At 41.3% G+C, this 24,768-nt stretch overlaps 1 protein-coding gene across 1 annotated transcript in view; it reads left to right on the forward strand.

Moving 5' to 3' along the window:
* Positions 1–24,768, forward strand: part of SFMBT1 (Scm like with four mbt domains 1) — a 99,795-nt gene that overhangs the window by 26,922 nt on the left and 48,105 nt on the right. The window contains exon 2 of the mRNA XM_081106150.1: positions 22,777–22,931. Coding sequence (XP_080962276.1) covers positions 22,904–22,931 — 28 coding nt within the window. The 5' untranslated portion in view covers positions 22,777–22,903. The remainder of the gene's footprint in view (positions 1–22,776; positions 22,932–24,768) is intronic.

Below are 24,768 nucleotides of genomic sequence, written 5' to 3' on the forward strand. Positions count from 1 at the left end.
AACGTTGCAGTCCTCCGTCACTGAAGCAAGCAAGCCTCATGTTAGTTTCAAGCTGCCTGGCTGCCGGCCGCCATCTTGGCTGGCAGTTAATTTGCATATCTCGCTGATTAGCCAATGGGAAGGGTAGCGGTCATACGCCAATTACCATGTTTCTCTTTTATTAGATAGGATGACTCTGGTCTGCATTTTAGAAAGCCCATATTTTCTTTTCTTTTTAAAAGTTCTTTTACAGTTAAAAGTAGGGTGCCAAAAAGACAGCTGTTTAAATAAAAGAATGAAAAATTATATTATTTTTGATGAAATAAGTCTTCCCCACTCCGTACCTTGTCATGTGAGGCAGAAAATTGAAAAACAATTGTAGGCTTAATTTTTTCTCTTATTTTAAATACTAGAGGCCCGGAGCACAAAAATTTGTGCACTGGGGGGGGGAGAGGCGGGGTCCCTCAGCCCAGCTTATGCCCTCCGGGGACCCCTCACAGTCCTGGACCCCTCGGGGGATGACCACCTGCTGGCTTAGGCCTGCTCCCCGGGGGATTGGGCCTAAGCTGGCAATCAAACATCCCTCTGGCAGCTTGGGAGCCCTCGGGGGATGTCCACTTGCCAGCGGGGACCAGGCCTAAGCTGCAGTCTCACATCCTTAGTGCTGCTGAGGAGGCAGGAGAGGCTCCCACCACTGCTGCTGTACTGGCAGCCATCAGCCTGGCTTGTGGCTGAGCAGAGCTCCCCCTGTGGGAGTGCACTGACCACCAGGGGGCAGCTCCTGCATTGAGCGTCTGCCCCCTGGTGGTCAGTGTGTGTCATAGTGACCAGTCATTCCCAGTCATTCTGCTGTTAGGGTCAGTTTGCATATTACCTTTTTATTATATAGGCTAGAGGCCTGGTGCATGGGTGGGGGCTGGCTGGTTTGCCCTGAAGGGAGTCCCGGATCAGGGTGGGAGTCCCGCTGGGGTGCCTGGCCAGCCTGGGCGAGGGGCTGATGGGTGTTTTCAGGCTGGTCACACCCCCTTCACGGTGGGGGTCCCCACTGGGGTGCCTGGCCAGCCTGGGTGAGGGGCTGATGGCTGTTTGCAGGCTGGTCAAGCCCTCCCCAGTGGGGACCCTCACCCCATGGAGGTTTGGCCAGCCTGGGTGAGGGGCTGATTGCTGTTTTCAGGCTAGCCACACCCCCTTTAGGGTGGGGGGTCCCCACTGGGTTGCCTGGCCAGTCTGGGTGAGGGGCTGAGGGCTGTTTTCAGGCTGGCCAAGCCCCCCCCCCCCCCCGACGATGGAAGTTCCCAGCCTCTCCTTTTTTTCATTCTGATATTTATTTACCTTCTACAATTGAAACTTTGTTGCCTTCAGTGGAGCTCAGAGCCGGCCGTGGCAGGTGGGAAGCTTGGCTTCCTCCATCACTGGAGTATCCAAGCCTCCCGCTCGCTCCAGCTCTGTGGCCACGGCCGGCATCTTGGTTGGGTTAATTTGCATATAGTTGCTTTGATTGGCTGGTGTGCATGGCTTAAGGCATAGCATAGGTACGGTCAGTTTGCATGTTTGTCTTTTGTTAGATTAGATAGCTAAATTGAGTTATGGTTTACATGTTATAAAGTTCACCTATTTAAAGTATACAATTCAGTGTTTTTAGTATATTTATAGAATTGTGCAGCCCACATCATCATCTTAATTTTAGCACATTTTCATTATTCCAAAAAGCAACTTTGCACCCATTTGCAGGTACTCCCTGTTTCTCCTCCCCCTACCTCCTCAGCCTGAGGCAACCACCAATCCACTTTCTATCTCTAGATTGCCTATTCTGGACATTTTGTATAAATGATATATGTGATCTTTTGTGATTTGCTTCTTTAACTTAGTATAAAGTTTTTGAGGTTCATCTATGTTGTAGCATGTATTAGTGCTTCATTTCGTTGTATTGTTAGATAATATTCTACTTTCTGGGTATATCACATTTTATTTATTCATTATTTGATGGAAATTTGGATTGTTTCCATGTTTTAACTGTGATAAATACTGTTATGGATATTCATGTACAAGTTTTTGTGTGTAGTATTTTCGTTTCTCTTAGTTGCATATACCTAGGAGTGGAATTGCTGGGTCATATGGTAACTTTATATTTAACTTTTTGGAAAAAATGCAAAACCATTTTCCAAAGTGGTTGCATCCCACCACTTATGAGGCTTTTTGTTTGTCCACATTTTCTTTTTTTAAAATTACAGTTGATGTTCAGTATCATTTTATATTTGTTTCAGATCAGTCTGTCCACATTTTGCTCTCTTTCTCTCTTTTTTTAAATCTATTTTTTAATGTTGATAGTATTACAGCTATCTCCCGTCTCTCTCTTTATAGCCACCTTGTGGCTTTACTTGAGGAAACAGAAATTAAAACACAGTGAGATTCCATTACAAATTTACCACATGCAGATATTTATAGGCAGTGAGTATGTGGAAGTCTTTTTTTATCTGATTCAGAAGTGATTTTGGCTTTTTAAATGACTTGTTGAGGTGAAGTTGCTTTATGCTTTGGGGTGGGGTCCGCCAGCTTCATGATTTTTCTGCTGTATTGACGTTGATGCTAGCTGTGTCTTTATTCACTCCATCAGCACTCAAGAAGGGCCTGTCTCTTCTCAAAACTCCCATCCTGTGTCCTACGGACTAGGACATCTGATTTTGTGATGTGAGAATAAAGAGTGTTGTATAATTAACTATAAGATTATGTGTAAAGATTATGGTTTTGAATTGCAGCTTGGTATGATGGAGAAAGAACTTATATTTTCGATTTGGCTGTCCTTTAGTACTAAGTTGTATAACCTAGGGCAGTTAGATTAACTTCTTTAACCTTCATTTCCTGACCTTTGCTATGGGAATATTTCAGAGGGTGGTGGAATGGATGCAGTTACCATATTGCAGAGTGTCTAGTGTAACAAGCATTCCTGTGTACTTCTCTTCCTCCCTGACCTCAGTACATTAAAAAAAATTCTTCATAAGTTAGCCAAGTTCCTTCTTGAAGTAATTACAGCTACTAGTTAATTGATTATTATCTAAGAATAACAAAATTGTGAGAGCATTTTGGGGAAAGAAAAAATAAGTAAACATAATAATATGTTTAGTTATAATAATTTCCTGAAATGTGACATAACTGATGGAAGTTTTTAAAAATATATTTTATTGATTTTCTTACAGAGAGGAGGGAGAGGGATAGAGAGTTAGAAACATCGATGAGAGAGAGGCATCGATCAGCTGCCTCCTGCACACGCCCCACTGGGGATGTGCCCGCAACCAAGGTACATGCCCTTGACCGGAATCGAACCTGGGACCCTTCAGTCCGCAGGATGCTCTATCCACTGAGCCAAACTGGTTAGGGCAACTCATGCAATTTTAAATCATTTTTTTAATCCTCACATGAGGATATTTTTTCCATTGATCTTTAGAGAGAGAGTGGAAGTGAGGGAGGAGGGGTGGAGAGAGAGAGGAACATCAGTGAGAGACACATTGACTGGTTGCCTCCCACAGGCATCCTGACGGTGCTGGGAATTGAACCTGCAACAGAACCTGCAATAGATACGTGTCCTTGACAGGCAATCCTACCCTCCATCTTTTGGTCTGCAGCCGGCCCTCTAACCACTGAACAAAAACCTGCCAGGGCTTAAAGCACCCTTAATTCATATGAGTTACACTGCTTTTTGTTAATTCTAGATTCTTTTGTTACTTCAAGGTGTAAGTAATTAAAAATTCCTCACGGGAGATTTGCAATGGTTCTCAACCTTCCTAATGCCGCAACCCTTTAATACAGTTCCTCATGTTGTGGTGACCCCCAACCATAAAGTTATTTTCGTTGCTACTTCATAACTGTAATTTTGCTACTGTTATGAATCGTAATGTAAATATCTGATATGCAGGATGTATTTTCATTGTGCGCGACCCACAGGTTGAGAACCGCTGTTAGGAGTCCTGATTAAACGTATTCTAAAACAAAATGTACTTTTTTGTTATAGTAATATGTAAGAATGTTTCTGATAAAAGCAGGGAAAATGATAATAAAGTCAACATTTTATTTTCCATCCTTTTATTGAAAATCATTAATATGTCCTTATCTGAAAAAATGCTTTTTTTAATATGTGGTAAGATGGCACCAGGCTATGCTTTGTGACACGTGAGGCTTGCATGCTGAATCAATGACTCAGAAAGTATAGTAAATGTCTCCTACATTTCAAATGAATTTACGAATCCATAGGAATCTGTTGTTCAGAATTATTTTTTCTTGTGGCATCTTCTTGCATTATGTTCAGTATTAAGCGCTTCAGAACCAGTAGTGGATAGAAAGATGAGTTACCAGAATACTTGCCTCTGGTCAGCTTTGAATAACCCAGCCACATGCCACTAAGAGTTGTCCTCATGTCATAGGCTGCCCATCCTAGGTGTGTATATTACTTGTGGTTCCCTTCATAGAAGAGCTTATTCTTCAGGGGGAGGATTGAAGAATGGCTAGTTTTATTATTTTGAATACAGACTAATGCATAAGTTGTAACTAATGCATAAGTTATGACTGGGTTGGACTATCTGCATTTAAGGCTCAGCACTGGAATCAAATTTTTTTTCGTTCAGCCAGTAAGTGTTTTTGCCATTATAATCAAATCCTCTAGCACTACTATTCCCATAGCAAGTTTCTAGATGATTGTGATTGGTCTTTCAGATGTTTTAATTGTAAAAATGTGGTTTAGGATTTGGGAAGGGTGGAATGAAATATTTGTAATTTTTTATAGCATAACAATCTTTGTATTTTGTTGTTAGTCTCTTTAGCATTCAGTTTTGAGAGAGGTTAGCTTTTCAGCTGTAAAGCAGGTGGAATATGCTTTAATTAGTATATGCTAATTTGTTATATTTATAGCTGAACTCCATTTGTTGGTCATGGAATTGAGCCTGCAAAACTAAATTGTGTCTGTCATTTTCCTTTAATTTTAGCACCCTAAGTCATATGCATGATGGGCCCTAACCTTTGAGTTTATTTGTCAGTGTTTTGCTAATAAAAAAAAAAAGGATTAAAGAACTGCATGACATTGCTGCCCTCTTTAAAAGGCCTTAATTGTTGCCCAGATGTCTAAATATACACTTATTTTTCATTCATTGTATTCACTTTGTGCCTACCCATTCTCTTCTCAGCCACCTGTCCTCACAGCCTCTGCTCCTCCCACATAGCTGGGAAGTCTCCCGGGGGCTGCTGTGGTCTTTGCCTTGGAAATCTAGTGCCATTTCTCAGTCTTCATTCTCCTTCCTTTCATATTTGGCTTTGTTGATGGTACACGCTTTGTGAGGAAGTTTTCTAATTTCTTCTCTATTTAATGTGTCTGAAGTGACTCTCGTAGTGGATGACAAAAAGTGTTAATTCCTTTCCCCCTTTCTTCTTAACCTCCTGTTCTTCAGTCTCTGTTCTTTCTCCGTGGGTTTTTCTGATATATAGCTACTTGCACTGTGCGGGTTGACTTGTAAATTTACAGCTTAGCCCGTCTCATACTTTGTTGTCTGACAGCAGCCTGGTTTTTAGCTGCTTCCAGAACTAAACCTTGGTGGCCCACTCTTGACCCCAGAATCCATAGACGTCACAGTGGAATGCACCAGTCTTTGGCATGTCCCCCAATCCCATGGCCCTTTACATGACAGAATTTGGAGTCATCTCTGATTCTTCTGTTGCTTCCTACTTTGCAATGTCTCTTAGGTTCCGTCTTTCTTACCGTCCTGATGGCTGCTTCTCTGCCTTTCACCCAGGCCTTCAGCTTTTCATCCCTAGGCTAGTCCAGCACCTCCCTGCTGGTCTGCCGCTAGTCCCAACTGCCCTTTAACTGTGTGTGTGTGAGCGGACAGACAAGCTTTAAAATGTAGTAATTCTCAAATCTTTCCTGTTTGTTGCCTTTGTGTAGTATGTAACTTTTGCATGCTATGCACTCTCTTCTGTGTGGCCTTCTTATCCTGTAACCAGCAGACTGGTCTTTCCTGTCACCTTACATGCAAGCATGTCCCCTTCCTACACACACACACACACACACACACACACACACACACACACACAGCTGATGCCTGCCTTGCTGCCTTTTGCATGTTGCTGGCCCTTCTTGGAATGTCTTCCACTCTGTCCTTTACCTTGCCATAGTTCTGTTCATCCTTCAGGATGAAGTTCATGCTTTGCTTTTTGGTGAAGCTGTTTGCAGCTATCTTGACCCACAGTTAATGCTCCTCTTCCTGCATTTCAAAAATACTTGCCGTGGCTCTCTCCATGCTGTAAAACCCTTTAGGGCAAGACTGAGCTTTTCATCATGCTCCGCCATCCCTAGGGTAGTGCCAGGAACAAAGGAGATACTCAGTAGAGGATGGAGGTAAATCGGGAAAATGGTCAAGAAAAATGTAAACATGCAGGTTCCTAATAGTGTAAGTAAATATTGGAGGGCAGTTCTAAAGGTATAAAATAGATGTTTACTAGTGTAAGTTTGTGGTCTTTCCCTAGGATGATTTTATCTTTTACCTGGTGGTGTTTTGTTGATATGGTACAACAGTATTGTGGAATTTAAATTCAATGGGGGAAGCTTTGAGCGAATCACCTTACTTAAACATCTTGTTTTATAAGTTAACGTCTAGATGTATAGAGAGGCTCATTTGCCTCTTTCTTAGCTCCTGTAAAACAAGTACAGTGCTATGATGCAATGTCATTGGACATACATACTATATTTTGGTTGTACAAATTAAATGAATGTCATCTTACTTTGAGACATGTCCCCACTTACCCCTTATAAAGAAAATTTCTTGTCTACATTCCTTTCCCAAAAGCATCTCTAGAATAGAAAGGGCTTACCAGCTCTACCGAGGGGTAGAGAAGGCCCTGGAGCTGCTTCCCCGGCTGGGCAGTAGTGCTCAGTCCCTGCCAGCTGCTCCTGATGCCCGTCTCCCTGGGCCCTCTCCTGGACGAGGCCAGGAGGGGGCGCCTGCACTCCTGAGCCCCCTGCACTCCAGGGTGTAGGAGCAACCGAGCTAGACTAGTTTTCCTGTTCTTCTACTTTGACCTGTGCCTTGTTTGTTTGGTGAGAATGAGGGAATCTCTTCATTGTTTGAGTTCAAAGGTTTCTTTGCTCCTTCTCTGCTTGTGCTTCAGACAGTCTACCTTGTTACTTGGTTTTGTCTTCTTTCCTATTAGTTTGTAGCTGCTACATAGGAGAGTACAGTATAGGAACAAGTTGAATGTGAAGTGACTCATGTGTTTAAAAGCCAAACCTCCCCCCCCCCCCCCGTATTTTCTCAAATTCTCAGTTGATTAACAACGTTGTTGTTCAAAACTAGGGGTTCTTGTTCTGGCCAGCTTTTTTTTTTTTTTTTCTGGCTGGTTGTTCAGTAGTTAGAGTGTCAGCCTGTGGCCAAAGGGTTTGATTTCCAGTCAAGGGCACATACCTAGGTTGCGCCAGTAGGTGGCGCGTGCGGGAGGCAACCAGTTGGATGTCTCTCATGTGGAAGTTTCTCTACCCCTCCCCCCTTCCCCACCCTCCTCCTTTCCACTCTCTAGAAATCAATGGAAAAAATCTCCTGGAGTGAGGATTAAAAATCAAAACAAAACAAAAAACCCCAGTAGGGGGTTCTTAAGCCTTTTTGGTATTCATGTATCCCTTTGGTAAACTAGTGAAGCTGGTGGACTTGTTCTCCGCTAATGGTTTTAAATAAATAAAATACATAGGATTGCCCTGGCTGGGTCGCTCAGTTGATTGGAGAGTCATCCTGTACACCAAAAGGTTGTGGGTTTGATTCCTGGTCAGGACACATACCTCGGTGTGTATAGGAGGCAACCGATCAATGTTTCTCTCTCACATCGATGTTTCTTTCTCTCTCCCTCCCTCTTCCTCTCTAAAAAAAATCAATAAAACATATCTTCGGGCAAGGATTTTTTCAAAAAAGAAAATGACACAATTAAAAAGGAAATCAGTTATATATAGATTTGTATCACCTGTAATGTGATAGGAAAATATCTGTTCGGTAGTGACAAAGTTACTGCTGATGTTGCTGTGATTTCTTGCCTACACTCATATTGGAAGGAAATCTTAGATTTCTATTTGAGGTTAGTGAAAGCAAATGTAAAAACTTTCATTCAAATTCACAGACTCCTGAATTCTCTTCATGGACCCTAGGACTCCAGGTCGAGAACCTTGCTTTAAACAGCAGGAATAAGAGAAACTGCTTAAGGTAGAAAGACACTTTGAGAATTTATCTCATATAACACTGTTGCTGATTTTTAGTGAACAAGTTTGGGATAGGAGAGTCGACAGATCATTGTAAATTGCTGAGGATGCTGATGGACAAAGATTTAGTGGTTAAATGATTTGTTTTACACTGATAACATTTTGACAACTGTGTGAGTAACAGAATAATTTCTTGAGTGCATAGGGTACAGAAAAACCTTTCAGACACGTGTGTTGTGTCTTTCTTATTCACGTTTGGAAATGACAGAGATAACATTGGGAAAATGTATGAATTTTAGAGTAAAAGAGACCCGAGTTCTGAGTAAGTTTTTTTTTTTTTAAAAAAATATATATATTTCTTTATTGGTTTCAGAGAGGAAGGGAGAAGGAGAGAGAGATAGAAACATCAGTGATGAGAGAGAATCATTGATCGGCTGCCTCCTGCACACCCCCACTGGGGATTGAGCCCACAACCCAGGCATGTGCCCTTGACCGGAATTGAACCTGGGACCCTTCAGTCCGCAGGCTGACGCTCTATCCACTGAGCCAAGCAGGCTAGGGATCTGAGTAAGTTTCTTAACCTTGCTTGAGCCTTGATTTCCTCCCCTGTAAATAATAACACTTGCTTCAGAGAAGATGAAATGTGAGCATGTCAGGTGCCTGGTGCTCCAGACCAATGCTGTGTCTCTGTGATGGGAGACGCTTCGCCTCGCAATGCGAAAGTCCAGGTCTCATTTCCTCATCTGTGAAGCAAGGGCATCAGAGTAAAGAATCTTTAACATGCCTTGAACCTGAAGAGTGTTTGAGGTTAGGAAGCCTACTTTGGAGGCTCACTAAGATGTAAACTCCTTAAGTAGATGGAAACTGTAAGTAGATTGCTTGGAAATGGGAGAGAACTAGTTTTGAGTGTTTATAATCTGATAGGCGTTCTCAAACATGCCATCTCATTTCATCCTCAGCCACTCTGTAAACAAGGTGGTTTTTGCACTTTTATAGATAAAGATATCGAGACCTCTCAGAAGGGTGAAGCATCTTCCAAGGGCATGTAATGAACTAGTTTGAAGTCAAGGTTACTATGCAGAATGCCGTTTTTTGTTGTTATACTTTCCCAGTGATTAAATGCAAGGTCCCTTTAGTACTCTTTCTACAGAGAGAACACTCTTGTTGGAAAGAATACATATGTATGTATTAAGATTATATATATTACTCTCATTTTGAAGAGATCTAATTATTTAAAATAGTTACAAATCTTTTTGTTATTTTTTGTTCATCCTCATCTGAGGATATTTTTTCATTGAGTTTTTAGAGAGAGTGGCAGGGAGAGGGAGAGACAGAGAGAAACATTGATGTGAGAGAGATACATTGATTGGTTGCCTCGCACACACACACACACCCCTCGCCCCCCCTCCCCTCCCCACTAGGGCTGGGATCGAGCCTGCAACTGAGGTACATGCCCTGGACTGGAATCGAACTCGTGATCCTTCAGTCCTTGGGCTGATGCTTTATCCAGTGAACCAAACCAACTAGGGCATTACAAACTTTAAACAGTCAAAAACAGAGCCCTAGCCGGTTTGCTAAATGGTTAGAGCCTCAGCAGAACTGAAGGGTCAAGGGCACATACCTCTGTGGCAGGCTTGATCCCCAGCCCCAATTGAGACATATGTAGGAGACAGTCAATCGATGTGTCTCACATCAATGTTTCTCTCTCTCTGTCTCTCCCCCTTCCCTTCCACTCTCTAAAATCAATGAAAAAATATCCTCAGGTGAGGGTTAACAACAACAAAACGAAACAGAGAAAAGTTATAAATACTGCATATTTATAACCCTTATCCCTGGTGAACCTTTGGCAATAAGTTGTCCATCTGATGCTTCATCACTCAGGAATGCCCCGGTGTGTATTTCCTACAGTAAGATCATTTGTCTACAAGTACAATGCAACCGTCAAAATCAGGAAGTGAATCTTGACACATTATTACCATCCAGAACTCCTTAGACCCCACTTTGACCAGTTGTCACAATAAAGTCTCCCACTCCCCATGTCCCCTCTTTTTTGGTGAGAACAGAAGGATCCAATTTAGAATCATGCTTTTCATTTAGTTGCCAAGTCTTCTTTAGTCTTTCTTTGGATTTTCATTGTCTTGATGTGTCGGGATTATAGGCTTTTATTTTGTAGAATGTCTCTCAGTTTGGGTTTGTCTGATGTTCTCAAGATTAAACTCGGGTTTTACATCTTTGGCAAGAATAGCACAGAAATGATACTGTCTCATTGTATCCTCCTATCAAGTGGCATGAACTTCAGTTTGTCCTATTTTTGATGAGCAGCAGCTGCAAGTGGTATCTGCCAGGCTTCCTCGTTGATAAGTTACTTCTTTTTCATATGCACCCCTATGTTCATAGCAGCGCAATTTACAGTATCTAAGATTTGGAAACAGCCCACGTGTCCATCAGCAGATGAGTGGATAAAAAAGCTGTGATACATTTACACAATGGAATACTATGCAGTTATAAAAAAGAAAGAACTTTTACCATTTGCAACAGCATGGATGGACATGGAGAGTATTATGCTAAGTGAAATAAGCCAGTCAGAGAAAGGTAAGTATCACATGATCTCACTCAAATATGTAATCTAATGAACAAAATAAACTGATGAACAAAATAGATCCAGAGACATAGAAGCATGAAACAGACTGTCGAATCTCAGAAGGAAGGCAGGGGAGGGTGGGTGGGTGGGAAAAGATCAACCAAAGAACGTCATGCATATATGCATAACCTGTGGGCGCAGACAATAGAGTGGTGAAGGCATGGGGCAGGGAGCAAAGGCAGGTTAGAGGAGGTCAGTGGGGGGGAGGGAAGGAGGAAAGAGGACATATGTAATACTTTCAACAATAAAGATTTCTTTAAAAAAGTATTGCGAGTTGAGACTCAAATTCTATCTGAATGGGTGACAGAACTACCCCCAATTAATTTCACTCAGCAGACATAAATTGCATGTTTACTGCTGTTAGATACTGTCCAAATCATAGAGAAAAACTATGGCAGGGCCAGTCCCAGAGGCGCAGGTAGGCCAAAGTGCCCTTCCAGAAGTCCCATGAAACGCCATGCTAATTTTGAAGAGGAAGAATTAAATTCTCCTTGGGAATGTGTATTTAGTTATTTTCTCCTTCTGAAAGTTGCTCTGCTTTTATGAGATGGTTGTCTTCTTTGGGAAAATCTCTGTTTAGTTCTGTGATTGGTAAAATTTAAATAAACATAATGGGAAGGGAACAGCTCTTTGTTCCATCAAGCCTGAAATATTTTGCCTGGTTACATAAGTAGTAGACTGTGTAAAGTTAAATCAAAATCATTTCAAGGTTTTAATTTGTTCTTTTGTGTTCTGAGGGAATACAGATAAACTGAAGTGTTTTCAGAGGAAGACTAGCGCGGTGAGGGGACTCGGGACCTGTCTTGGGAAGCACTGTTCGTTTTCTCAGCTGTGCGAAGGGCTCTTGTGTGAGCGGAAAAGGCACAGACTCATTCTGAGTGGCAACACCAATGGGTAGAAGCCACTTGGGGGCTGTTTAAGGACAGGTTTTGGGATGGAGCTGCTCAGAAGTAGGATAGATTGTCCAGGAAGATGTTCATGGGAGTTTTATGTCACTACATTATTGAGGGTGTTTGAATGCAGAGTGGGCAGCTGCCTCCCCAGGAATGGGTGGGGAAGAACTTGCTGGAAAAGCACCGTAGGTTCACGGAGAGATGTTCGTTGTGGAAATGTTGGGGCACGAGGATGGTGTAGAACCAAAAAACCGGAGGACCGTTGGACTAGATGTGGCCTGTTAAAGTTCCTTCTAACTTTTGGATTCATCAGTCTCAGTTATTTAGTGAAACAAAGAAAGATTTTAAAAAATTACCCAGGCAGCTGACTTAATGTATGTGAAAGTGCAGGGCTAGCTGTAGTTCCTCATGGCACTAAGCAAATGTTTGAAAATGAGACAGTGATTTGAGTATGAAGTACTTACGTATTGGGGTGGGGGAGTGAGCAAAAGGAAAAAATGTTTATATTTTGAACGTCATCACTCATCATTTGATGAATGGAAAAATTATTTTATTCTCTTCATACTTTATCCCACTCCGTCAATATCTCTTCAAAATTGCAATGTTGACCGGGCAAACCCTACTGTAGTAATGTTTATTTATTAGGTTTATTTGTTTGTTTTACAAAGTGTGCTAATGTCAAAATTCCCAGGGCCAAATTCCATAATGTGTAAAAGTTCTCATCATAGAATTTGTTGAAGTTGGGGACACTTTCCTTCCCTTCTTTCTTTCTTTTTTAAAAAATATTTTTTATTGATTTCAGAGAGGAAGGGAGAGAGGGATAGTTAGAAACATCAATGATGAGCGAATCATTGATCAGCTGCCTCCTACACACCCCCTGCTGGGGATTGAGCCCGCAACCTGGGCACATGCACTGACCGGAATTGAACTACTGGTTCATAGGTTGTTGCTCAGCCACTGAGCCACACCAGCTGAGCGCTTTCCCTTCCTTCTTGTTGGCTCTTTGAAATCTAACTGGCAATCTGAATTTGTTTGACATTTTCTTAAAGATTCAGTCAAGTGCTTGAATGGCTTATTGATCTTCTTTTTTCTTATAAGGTTGCTTTGAGAGGAATCTGAAGTAAGCGTATGACTTTTTCATAGTTGGATTTGACATGAAGGTTCTTCAATCATTCACTGGGTTTTGGTTTCCAAGTCAGTGAGGATTGACTGAGTGTCCTGTCAACTGACTGTAGGCCTTGAAATTCCAACCTTGATGTGCTAAGCTTGTGATAATCTTCAAATTATCATGTTGGAAGAATTTAGTGTAAACTTAAACAACTGAATCAAATTCTTTTTCATATTTTAATAGGGAATAATACTGTATTTATAGTCTCAGATCCTGCGAGAAAGTATTGAGGAAAAACATGTTGATGCAGTGTGTGCTTGGTTTTTCCTGAGTGAGGGGCTGTATTTTGATCAACTAGCTCATTTATTTTCTGAACAGCTTAAATACAATTAAAATAATCTTGTTTTCTCTACCCTCTCCTCATCCTAAAAATCAACCAGCCTTTGGAACGCAAGCTGGATATTTTTCTCTCTGAGAAAAACTAATAACCAGTTATTTGCTTTAAGGCTACTTTTTGTTAATTTGCAAATAACAAGGCTTTGAATTCTTGTCTACTTGTTTTGATGACTTCAGGCACCTGTCTCGGTTTCAATGATAGTTTTGTCCAAGACTAAAAAATTTCATATTTTGTAAAGATGAAAGATGATTTTTTAAATAAAACATGAAAATTAGTGTAGCATAGTCAGTATTATTAGGATTGAAAATTATATAGATACTTTTGTATTACATGCTAGAAAGTGGAATAGATTGGTAAGTGCTGATCTTAGAAAACTTGGCAACCTTGTAGTGTTGTATTTAAGTTTACTTAAATAATTAATGGTAGAAAAAAAACATAGTTTTTAGGGGAAAAAGAGAAGGGGCATTTGGGGTTTTGTTGTTGTTTAAAAGGTGTAGAGATTTAACCAAAAATATATAGAGAGACTTAACATAGGCACTTCCGGTTTTCAGAGGATGTTTACTGTATAGATTAGTAGATGTGGGTATTGAAATCTGTAAAAGCAAACAACAAGCTGTGACTAAGTCCTAATACTGACCCTCCAAAAGGCTACCAGACATCCTGCTGAGTTCTAGAATAACAGGTTAAGTGCTCTGTGTTCTGCCAATTATTTTACATCTTGCATATGAGTTTAATTAGATTCATAATCTAGGCTTTTCCCCCTTATACGTATTTAACTTTTTGCACTAAATTATTTACAGATTTAACATGTGTTGCAGCATGTCTCTAGTAATAACCAGAGGTCTCCTTCCTTTCTGGAAGCTCTTATTTTAAAACCTCCTGAAGAGTTTTTTGTGGTTTTTGTTGTTAATCTAAATAGCTTGTACTTGTTCCTCACATCATTGTTAAATGTTCAGCAAGATTCTTAGATTGTGGATGTGACATGATGACCCAGTGTTCTGCAGCAGCCTGTCTCTGTCCTGCTGTTTCCCTAGGGATGCCCCAGGGGGCAGCAGCATTGCCCTGGAACTGGGAGGCGTTCCTGAGGGGCTGGTTTTTATCTGACTACTAGGGGCCCAGTGCACGAATTTGTGCACATGGAAGCTGAGGTGGGCACAAGGGTAGGTCTCGGCCCATCCTCTGCACCCCCACCTGGTCCCTCCTGCCATGACCCCCAGTCCCCTATCTGCCGGCAGCCCCATTCCTGCTGCCGCCGCTCCCATGTGCTGATGGCACCGGCCCCACTCGCACCTGCTGACTGCGCTGATTGGCGCCAACGCCAGCAGTGGGTGCAAGCAGCGCAGGGGGAGGTGGAAAAGCCCTCAGGGGCAGTCGAGGCTGGCAGCCGCTGCTCGCACCCGCTGAAGGTGCCGAGCAATCAGGGCCGGCGCTGGGCACCGGCAGCGGGTGCAAGCAGCTCCGGCACTGGCAGCAGGTGAGAGCGCTGTGAGGGACTGTGGCGTGCGGGAGCAATGAATTTTCAGTCACCACCAGAGGCTTACCCCGATGACAGCGACCGGTGCCCCACCTGGGTCTGGTGCCCCCGCTCACCTGCTCCACCATCCCTCTGCGGCCATCGCCCGCCAAGTTCTGCGTGCATCCCTGGTGGTCAGAGCACATCATAGGGACTGGTTGTTTGGTTGTTCTGCCGTTCGGTCTATCTGCATATTAGGGTTTTATATATATATATAATATAGATGCTGTGTAGGTGCATGTAGTGATTTTGAGGGGTAGTAACCTATCCAGAGGTCCTTGGTATTTATTCACAACTGATAATCTGCTTATTTTAGAGCCTTAAATTCTTTATAAAATTCCAGTGAAAATTACACAGCACCTGTGATTATAGTCTAGGAGTCTTTAAACTCTAACATAAAGTTCTTAAAAAATACCTGTGTGCTTAACATAACAAAACAAAACAGCAGAAACCCAAAGCACCCGGCCTTAAATTCACCCCTTTGCTGAAGGCTTTGAGGAGAAAGAGAGGGAGTTAAAATGTTGTGAATGATTGGACAAGAGGCAGCCTCCAGGGAGGGACGGGCACATGAATCACTCTACTCTCTGCCGGGGTGAGGCAGAAGCGTCCTGCTCCCTAGTGCGAAGGCTTTGCTCCTGCGCTTTCCTCCTGAGTCTCTGTGAAAGGGTTGTAGCCATCTGTGCTCTTCCCCTGGTAACGGGAGCATCCGTTTCTCCATGTCTTCTCCCAAATGGGATGTTATTCATTCTTTATTAATATTTCAATCAGTCTGATTGAAAAATGACTCGTACCTGTTGGTGTTGAGCGTATTATCATGTAATTATTGGTCAATTGCATTTCTTTTGTAAAATTTCTGTTCATAACTTTTTCCCCCTATTAGGTTTGGGGGTTTTTTCTTTATTGGTTTGTATGGGCTTTCTGCTGTGATTATGGCTATTAATCCTTTGTCTATTATAAATGCTGAAAATATTTTCTTCTAGTCAGTAGCTTGGCTTTGGCTTTTAACGTTGTTTTTGCCAATCAGAAGTTTTAAATGTTTATGTGGCCAAATGTGATCTATTTTATGGATTCCTTGCTTAAGAAGTATACCCCAAAGTTATGCTTATAACTACTATATTCTCTCATGTTTTCTTTTTAATTTGTTTGGAGTCCTGTTTTTCATGTTTTGCTCTTTTAATTCACCTGGAATTTTTTGATGTGACAGCATGAAGTAAGGATCTAATTTTTTCCCCTCTCTGAATGGTTTTCCAATTCTTACGCACTATTTGTTTGTTCACCTTTTCACAATTGATATGCGATTCCATTTTATCACAGACTATACCAGTGATGGTGAACCTTTTGAGCTTGGCGTGTCAGCATTTTGAAAAACCCTAACTTAACTCTGGTGCCGTGTCACATATAGAAATTTTTTGATATTTGCAACCGTAGTAAAACAAAGACTTATATTTTTTATATTTATTTTATATATTTAAATGCCATTTAACAAAGAAAAATCAACCAAAAAAATGAGTTCGCATGTCACCTCTGACACGCGTGTCATAGGTTTGCCATCACTGGACTATACTCTCATGTAAATGGATCTACTTCTTAACCTTATTCTATGTTATCCATGTACTTGTCTTTTCTTGTACTAATACTGCACTGCGTTCATATTTTAATACTCCCTCTGTCCCATAATAATAGTAGCAGTTGATGAATGTAATTTTTCCATAATAATAGTAGCAAAAGAAAGTAAATATAGAACGCAACATTTATTATCAAAAAAACTAGATTAGCCGAAGCCGGTTTGGCTCGGTGGATAGAGCGTCGGCTTGCGGACTGAGGGGTCCCAGGTTCGATTCTGGTCAGGGGCATGTGCCTGGGTTGCGGGCACATCCCCAGTGGGGGATGTGCAGGAGGCAGCTGATCGATGTTCCTCTCTCATCGATGTTTCTAACTCTCTATCTCTCTCCCTTCCTCTCTGTAAAAAATCAATAAAATATATTTAAAAAAACAAAACAAAACTAGATTAAATTAAACAATAAATTAAAAATAGTACCCCTAATTTTTATTTTGAGTGTTCAGATAGTTTCTGGATTTTTCTATAATTTTGTTACTGCATTTTAAACTTGTAGGTAGGATCCCTTGGCTGTGAAGCTTTGCTTTCCCTGTGTGCGTGAGCTTAAAGTTATTGGAGCCGTCGTTCTCCATTGCTTCCAGCATAACTTGTTGAAGTGACAGACACGTAGTATCCAGTATTTCGGGAGAAATGTTATCAAAGGCTAATATGGAGACTGAGAACCAAGATGGCGGCATAGGTTAACGCCGGAGTTTGCTGCTTTGAACAACTACTTCAAAAGTGAAACTAAAAGACGGAACGGACATCACCCAAAACCACTGGAACGCTGGCTGAATGGAAGTCCTACAACTAGGAGGAAAGAGAAACGCATACGGACACTCAGAGGAGGCGCAGTGCTGAAGTCAAATTCTGAGGTGCGGAGTGCGCGGAGCGGGCTGGCGGCGGAGGGCGCGGTTGGCGTTTTCAATCGGGAGGGAGTCGCAGACTCTGAGCTCCAGATCCGGGCGAGTCTTTAGGGACCCAGACTCAAACGGGAGAAGCGGGACCGCCTGGCTTCGGTCAGAGCGAGTGCAGCTTTCTCTCCGAGGTTTGCAGCGGGTGCTGGGACTCAGAGAGGCAGAGCCCTGGGGACAGGACTGAGAGCCGCCATAACTGCTCTCTCCGGCCCACCCTATTGATACTGTGCCCCGCCCCGCCCAAGCCCTGCACAGAGGCATTTGCCGGATAGCCTCAGGCAAACGCCAGATTAGCACCTCCCTAGAGGACAGAAGTTCTCTCACTGCTGACACAGCTGATTCTCATAGCCACTTGGCCTGGAGGTCAAACCCTCCCTGGAATTAGCTACAACAATCAAGATTTAACTATAAAACCACGAACAAAGACCACTAGGGGGTGCACCAAGGAAGCATAACAAAATGCGGAGACAAAGAAACAGGACAAAATTGTCAATGGAAGATATAGAGTTCAGAACCACACTTTTAAGGTCTCTCAAGAACTGTTTAGAAGCCGCCGATAAACTTAATGAGATCTACAAGAAAACTAATGAGACCCTCGATGTTATATTGGGGAACCAACTAGAAATTAAGCATACACTGACTGAAATAAAGAATATTATACAGACTCCCGACAGCAGAACAGAGGAGCGCAAGAATCAAGTCAATGATTTGAAATGCGAGGAAGCAAAAAACACCCAACCGGAAAAGCAAAATGAAAAAAGAATCCAAAAATGCGAGGATAGTGTAAGGAGCCTCTGGGACAGCTTCAGGCGTACCAACATCAGAATTATAGGGGTTCCAGAAGATGAGAGAGAGCAAGATATTGAAAACCTATTTGAAGAAATAATGACAGAAAACTTCCCTCACCTGGTGAAAGAAATGGACTTACAGGTCCAAGAAGCGCGGAGAACCCCAAACAAAAGGAATCCAAAGAGGACCACACCAAGACACATCATAATTAAAATGCCAAGAGCAAAAGATAAAGAGAGAATCTTAAAAACAGCAAGAGAAAGAAACTCAGTTACCTACAAGGGAATACCCATACGACTGTCAGCTGATTTCTCAACAGAAACTTTGCAGGCCAGAAGGGAGTGGCAAGAAATATTCAAAGTGATGAATACCAAGAACCTACAACCAAGATTACTTTATCCAGCAAAGCTATCATTCAGAATTGAAGGTCAGATAAAGAGCTTCACAGATAAGGAAAAGCTAAAGGAGTTCATCACCACCAAACCAGGATTATATGAAATGCTGAAAGGTATCCTTTAAGAAGAGGAAGAGGAAGAAAAAGGTAAAGATACAAATTATGAACAACAAATATGCATCTATCAACAAGTGAATCTAAGAATCAAGTGAATAAATAATCCGATGAACAGAATGAACTGGTGATTATAATAGAATCAGGGACATAGAAAGGGAATGGACTGACTATTCTTGGCGGGGAAAGGGGTGTGGGAGATGCGGGAAGAGACTGGACAAAAATCGTGCACCTGTGGATGAGGACAGTGGGTGGGGAGTGAGGGCGGATGGTGGGGCGGGAACTGGGAGGAGGGGAGTTATGGGGGGAAAAAAGAGGAACAAATGTAATAATCTGAACAATAAAGATTTAATTAAAAAAAAAAAAGGCTAATATGGTGCCTCTTCTGCTGAGAGGAATATGTCTAAGGTTTTCAAGTTTTCTCCATAATCTCTGCATTTACGTCCACAGTTTTGTTTTTTCAAAGAATCAACATTAGCATAAGATTCTCCTTGACAGTTATTTTCGGAAGCACGTTTCCAAATTCTTGATACGGTCATTCTGTTGCACTTAAATTGTTTTGCAGCTAACGTAATTGTACCTTTCTGCAACTTTTTCTTTTTCTTTTGATGCATCAAGAACTGGACAATCGCAACTCGATCTTTGCTTGAAAGCTCTCTTTTTTTCATCTTACTTTTACAATGGGTTGATATTCAACTGAAATAAAACAATTGATTTTGATCATCGGATGAAATTAGAAAAATAGTTATAATTCGTAATAATTAGATTAACCTAAAAATTGAAAGATGTGTCAAAACAAATGACAGATGTCATGAAACATTGATTTTGATTGAAGGCTTCGCAATTTTGCGCTGCAACATAACTTACAGCTGCATTCGCCAATAATTCCCATTTAAATAAATATTCACTTGCTACTATTATTATGGGACAGAGGGAATATATTTTTATTGATTTCAGAGTGGAAGGAAGAGGGAGAGAGATAGAAACATCAATGATGAGAGAGAATCATTGATCGGCTGCCTCCTGCATGTTCCCCACTGGGGATTGAGCCCGCAACCCAAGCTGAGCATGTGCCCCGACTGGGAATCAAACCTCGATCTCCTGGTTCATAGGTTGTTGCTTAACCACTGAGCTACACTGGCGGGCTATCAGACTTATATTTTTATCTCCGTAGTTAGACATGTAGCAGTAGATTAAAAACAACAGCAACAAACAACTAATGAAGCAATAGATCTCTATGCCTAATAGGTAAGTTATTTGGCATTTGACAGATGGAAGCACAACATTTAATTAAGATAATCTGTCAAATAGGACATTTACAAGATCAGGAAGTGATGATTGACTTGTAGAGAGTGAAAAGTCAACAGAAATCTATAGCTGTTGGGAAATAAAAAATGCAGTGACTGTACCACTAGCTTCCTGTCAAGGTTAGGGTCAACTGCAGATCTGCCAAAAATAGAGCATCTGATTTGCTGAATGTTTGGCCTTACCAAATGTAAGAGTGTATTTGAAATTATTATTGGACCTTCATCTGTTGAGTAGGGGGATAGGAGTGTAAATTCAAAGATTTCAATGGGAATTTTCCATTACTTTCTATCTATCTATCTATCTATCTATCTATCTATCATCTATCTATCTAAATGCCAGGTAAATGTGTATTGAATTAAAGTTTTTTGTTGCAACCACCATACATACTGGATACATATGTCTTTAGAGCCACACTGACTTCCTGTCCTTCCTAAGTGCTTTAAAAGTTATTTGTCGGACATGTCAGATCATTTGGCTCAGGAATCATCCTACAGAAGTCTCTCTGGCATTATTGTAACTTTTCATATATTCCTACTGTTTCATTTTAGCCTTGGACACAAAGTTCATTAACACTAAAGGTAGTACAGGCTTAGAGTGTGGATTGCATGTGTGGACTAGATGTTGTTCAGGTGGCTTTAGATGTTTTAAAAAATCTGTTAAAAGGTTAATTATTCCGTGGTGGTTTCATTTGATGTATCACTAAAAATGAACTAGTGAATTCAGTTTGATGTTATTCTACCTGGGTTTTGTGTGTGTGTGTGTGTGTAATCAAAGCTTGTTTTGTACACTTTGCTTTTACATTTTTATTTATATTTCTTAGAAGTGTTTCAGATTTTAGTATGGCTCATTCTGGCTTCAAATCTTATCAGCATCCACTTTAATGTATAGGCATCTGTTCAGTTTACTGAAATATTCTAAATAAGATGAGCAAGGTCCAGATCAGTTAGTTCATGAAAAGTTATTTAAATAAATAACTTTTGATGTATTATGGTCACCACAAAAGGAATTATACTACCAAACTCAACAATAAAATAAAGAGCGTAAAACAATTTTTTAAATATATTTTATTGATTTTTTACAGAGAGGAAGGAAGAGGGATAGAGAGTTAGAAACATCGATGAGAGAGAAACATCGATCAGCTGCCTCCTGCACACTCCCCAATGGGGATGTGCCCGCAACCCAGGTACATGCTCTTGACCGGAATCGAACCTGGGACGCTTGAGTCCGCAGTCTGGCGCTCTATCCACTCTGCCAAGCCGGCTAGGGCAAGAGCGTAAAACAATTTAACATGAATTGGAAATAGATGGAATAAAAGGAAAAAAATGAAAGGTGAATTACATGTCCATATTCTAAGCCATATTTTATGGCTTTTTTCCCTCCATCACTACGTAAGAAGATAGCAGACTAGCAATAAAGAGAGAGATCTAACAGATGTTCCACAGCAAAATGCTTCATCAGTTTATTTCTCATGATCCTATTAACACCATGAGCTGATTGATTGTCCTTGGTTAAAATTAAGTAATGTCAGATGGAGCAAAAAAGAACAGAAAAGAACTCATGGACATGGACAACAGGGTGGTGATTGTGGGAGGGAAGAGGGGTTTGGGGAAGGTAGAAGAGGGTATGGGGGGGATAAATGATGATGGAAAACAATTAAATTAAAAACAGAATAAAGTTTCTTCTCTGCTTTAAAAAAAGAGAGAAAGAATATCACAGTGTTTGCTTTTCAACTACATAAGACCTGCATTTCTCCCAACTCATATCTTTTTGGCTTTGAAACTTAATTTATTGTTGCTGTTGTTATTATTTTGTACTGTGTGGTTCTCTGTACAAAATGTGCTGGCATATTTTAAGAGTTTATGAATATAAGCAGTGGATGACATCTTCAAAGCATAGCGAACCTACAGGTATTTACTTAGTACTAGCTTTGTTATATCAAACCCACGCTGAAGTGTTGAGACTTTACTGTCTGTAGAGATGATGCGCTAAATCAGTGCCAGTGTAACCTGAATAGTTAACTCGGTGTTTACTGTGTAGCCAGCTCCATGCTAAGTGCTCTTCTGTCCCGTTAAGCAGGTACAGTTTTTTTCCTTTCGTAGATGATGCCATTGGCACAAATAAGTCCAGTCACTTCTTAAGTCACATAGCCAAGTAAACAGTGACCACAGAGTGATGGAAATATTCTAACACTGGATTCTAGTGATGGTTACACAACTGCAAATTTACTAAAAATGATTGAATTGTATACTTAAAGTGGTTTTATATGTGAATTATATTCCAATAAAACTTTTAAAAAGAATAAATGGGTTCAGAGCTTATTTTGGAGGGGTTCTCTTTTATAAGTATAATTGTAAACTAATATAGTTGATACTTTTTGGTTCTGCCTAATATTTTAGGTAAGTGGAATGGAAAACTGAATAAGGTAATATACTGTATCTTAAGTATCATTCATTCAGTAAGACAGAACATTGAAAGGTAACCCTCCACCCCATAAATTCAGTAAGAGTTAGAGTTTTTATGGGTAGGAATTATGGAGCGAAGTATTATAATCTAAGTTTAAAAAGTAGTGATTCAAATATATGTTAATCTTTTGTGATTTTTAGACATCAGGATCTTGATAGCATGCTCTCTCTCTCTCTCTCTACACACACACACACACACACACACACACACACACACACAGTCTTCAAAATTAGGAAAGGTATTGATATTTTCTCTATTCTCATCTATTCTGCCAGTGTGTTTTTGTTTTATCTGCCCTCTCAACCCACTGGAGTGCCATGTCTTTTTTTTTTTTTCTTCTTGCGGGTTCTGCTCCCCCTCTGTCCCTGGAGTGCCATGTCTTATGAATGAGTAAACACACTTGAGCTTCAGGCTATTTATATGTTCTTTTTTTTATTTTTAGCACTTTCCTTTTATTTGGACCCTTGGATGCCCATTGACGGATGCTTGAGACCTTCAAGTAATCTTCAGATCATAGCAGAACTGTAAGACCCTCTGTATGGGAAGGAGATAGTCCGTGTGCTGTGGACATGAACGGGGAGCAGCAGCTTGATGCAGGTATTGGTTTTGGTGAGCAGAATTCATTCCTCAGAGTCCAGAATCATATTACCTTCCTGGGTGACATGGTTTGACTTACCTTCTGACACTAAAGAGAGAGCTGGTTGAGGATATGAGTTGTCTTTCTCTGTACCTGGAAGAGCCTGGCACTAGGGGATACTCACAGTGTTTCCTGAAAAACTAAATTTTATGAATAGACTTCTGTTTTGAAAAAACAACATTTTAATTTTGATAGTTACTTTTTTTTTTAATATTTTTTATTGATTAAGATATTACATATGTGTACCCTCTACCCCCCCTCCCCCCGCTCATCCCCTCACCTCCCCGTTGTCCGTGTCCATTGGTTAGGCCTATATGCTTGCATATAAGTCCTTTGGTTGATCTTTCCCCCTTGCCCCCACCCTCCCCTACCTTCCCTCCAAGGCCCGACAGTCCAATCAAAGCCTCTCCGTCTCTGGATCAGTCCTTGTTCATCAGTTTATGTTGTTCATTATATTCCACAAATAAGTGAGATCTTGTGGTATTTATCCGCTCTCCAGTTCCATCCATGCTGTGGCAAATGGTAAGAGTTCCTTTTTCTTCTTCCTCTTCTTAAAGAATACCTTTCAGCATTTCATATAATGCTGGTTTGGTGGTGATGAACTCCTTTAGCTTTTTCTTATCCGTGAAGCTCTTTATCTGACCTTCCATTCTGAATGATAGCTTTGCTGGATAAAGTAATCTTGGTTGCAGGTTCTTGCTATTCATCACTTTGAATATTTCTTGCCACTCTCTTCTGGCCTGCATGGTTTCTGTTGAGAAATCAGCTGACAGTCGTATGGGTACTCCCTTGTAGGTAACTGACTGTCTTTCTCTTGCTGCTTTTAAGATTCTCTCTTTATCTTTTGCTCTTGGCATTTTAATTATGATGTGTCTTGGTGTGGTCCTCTTTGGATTCCTTTTGTTTGGGGTTCTCTGCGCTTCCTGGACTGGTAAGTCCATTTCTTTCACCAGGTGGGGGAAGTTTTCTGTCATTATTTCTTCGAAAAGGTTTTCAATATCTTGCCCTCTCTCTCCTTCTGGTACCCCTATAATTCTGATGTTGGTACGCTTGAAGTTGTCCCAGAGGTTCCTTACACTATCTTTGTATTTTTTGAATCTCTTTTCTTTTTTCTTTTTCGGTTGGGTATTTTTTGTTTCTTTGCATTTCAAATCTTTGACTTGATTCTTGGGATCCTCTTGTCTTCTGTTGGATCTCTGTAAATTATTCTTTATTTCAGTCAGTGTATGCTTAATTTCTAGTTGGTCCTTTTTCATGACCTCCATGGTCTCACTATACTCCTTGAGGGATTCATTAAATTTATCGGCGGTTTCCATAAAATTCTTGAAAAACCTTATAAACGTGGCCTTGAACTCTATATCCAGTTGTCTGGCCTCCTCCATTTCTGCTAATTGTGACCTGTTTCTTTGTCTCCGCATTTTGGCTGCTTCCCTGTGTTGATAGAGTGGCCTGTGCGCCAGGTGTCCTGTAGGGCCCAGTGGCTCAGCCTCCCCAGTTACCCGGGGTGGACACTCTTGGTGCACTCTTGGTGCCTTGGTTGTTGTAGGATCACTGGGAGGAATTGACCTCCAGTCCAACTGGCTGTGGGAAGCAGCTGTGTCTGAAGTGGGAGAATGGACCCCCTCTGACCACTGGGTACAGTGGCTCCTGGTTCTAAGGAGGTGCTAATTCAGCCCCTGCCTGAGGCCACAGAGCAGGAACCACGAAGAGGCTCAGCTGTGAAGCAATGCAAGCCGCTGCGGGGCCTTGGGCCTTCTCTTGGAAGTTCCGGGTCTGCTTGGCTGGGCTATAGTTAGG

This window comes from Myotis nattereri (genome assembly GCF_964212035.1).
Source record: "Myotis nattereri genome assembly, chromosome: 14".
NCBI lineage: Eukaryota > Metazoa > Chordata > Mammalia > Chiroptera > Vespertilionidae > Myotis > Myotis nattereri.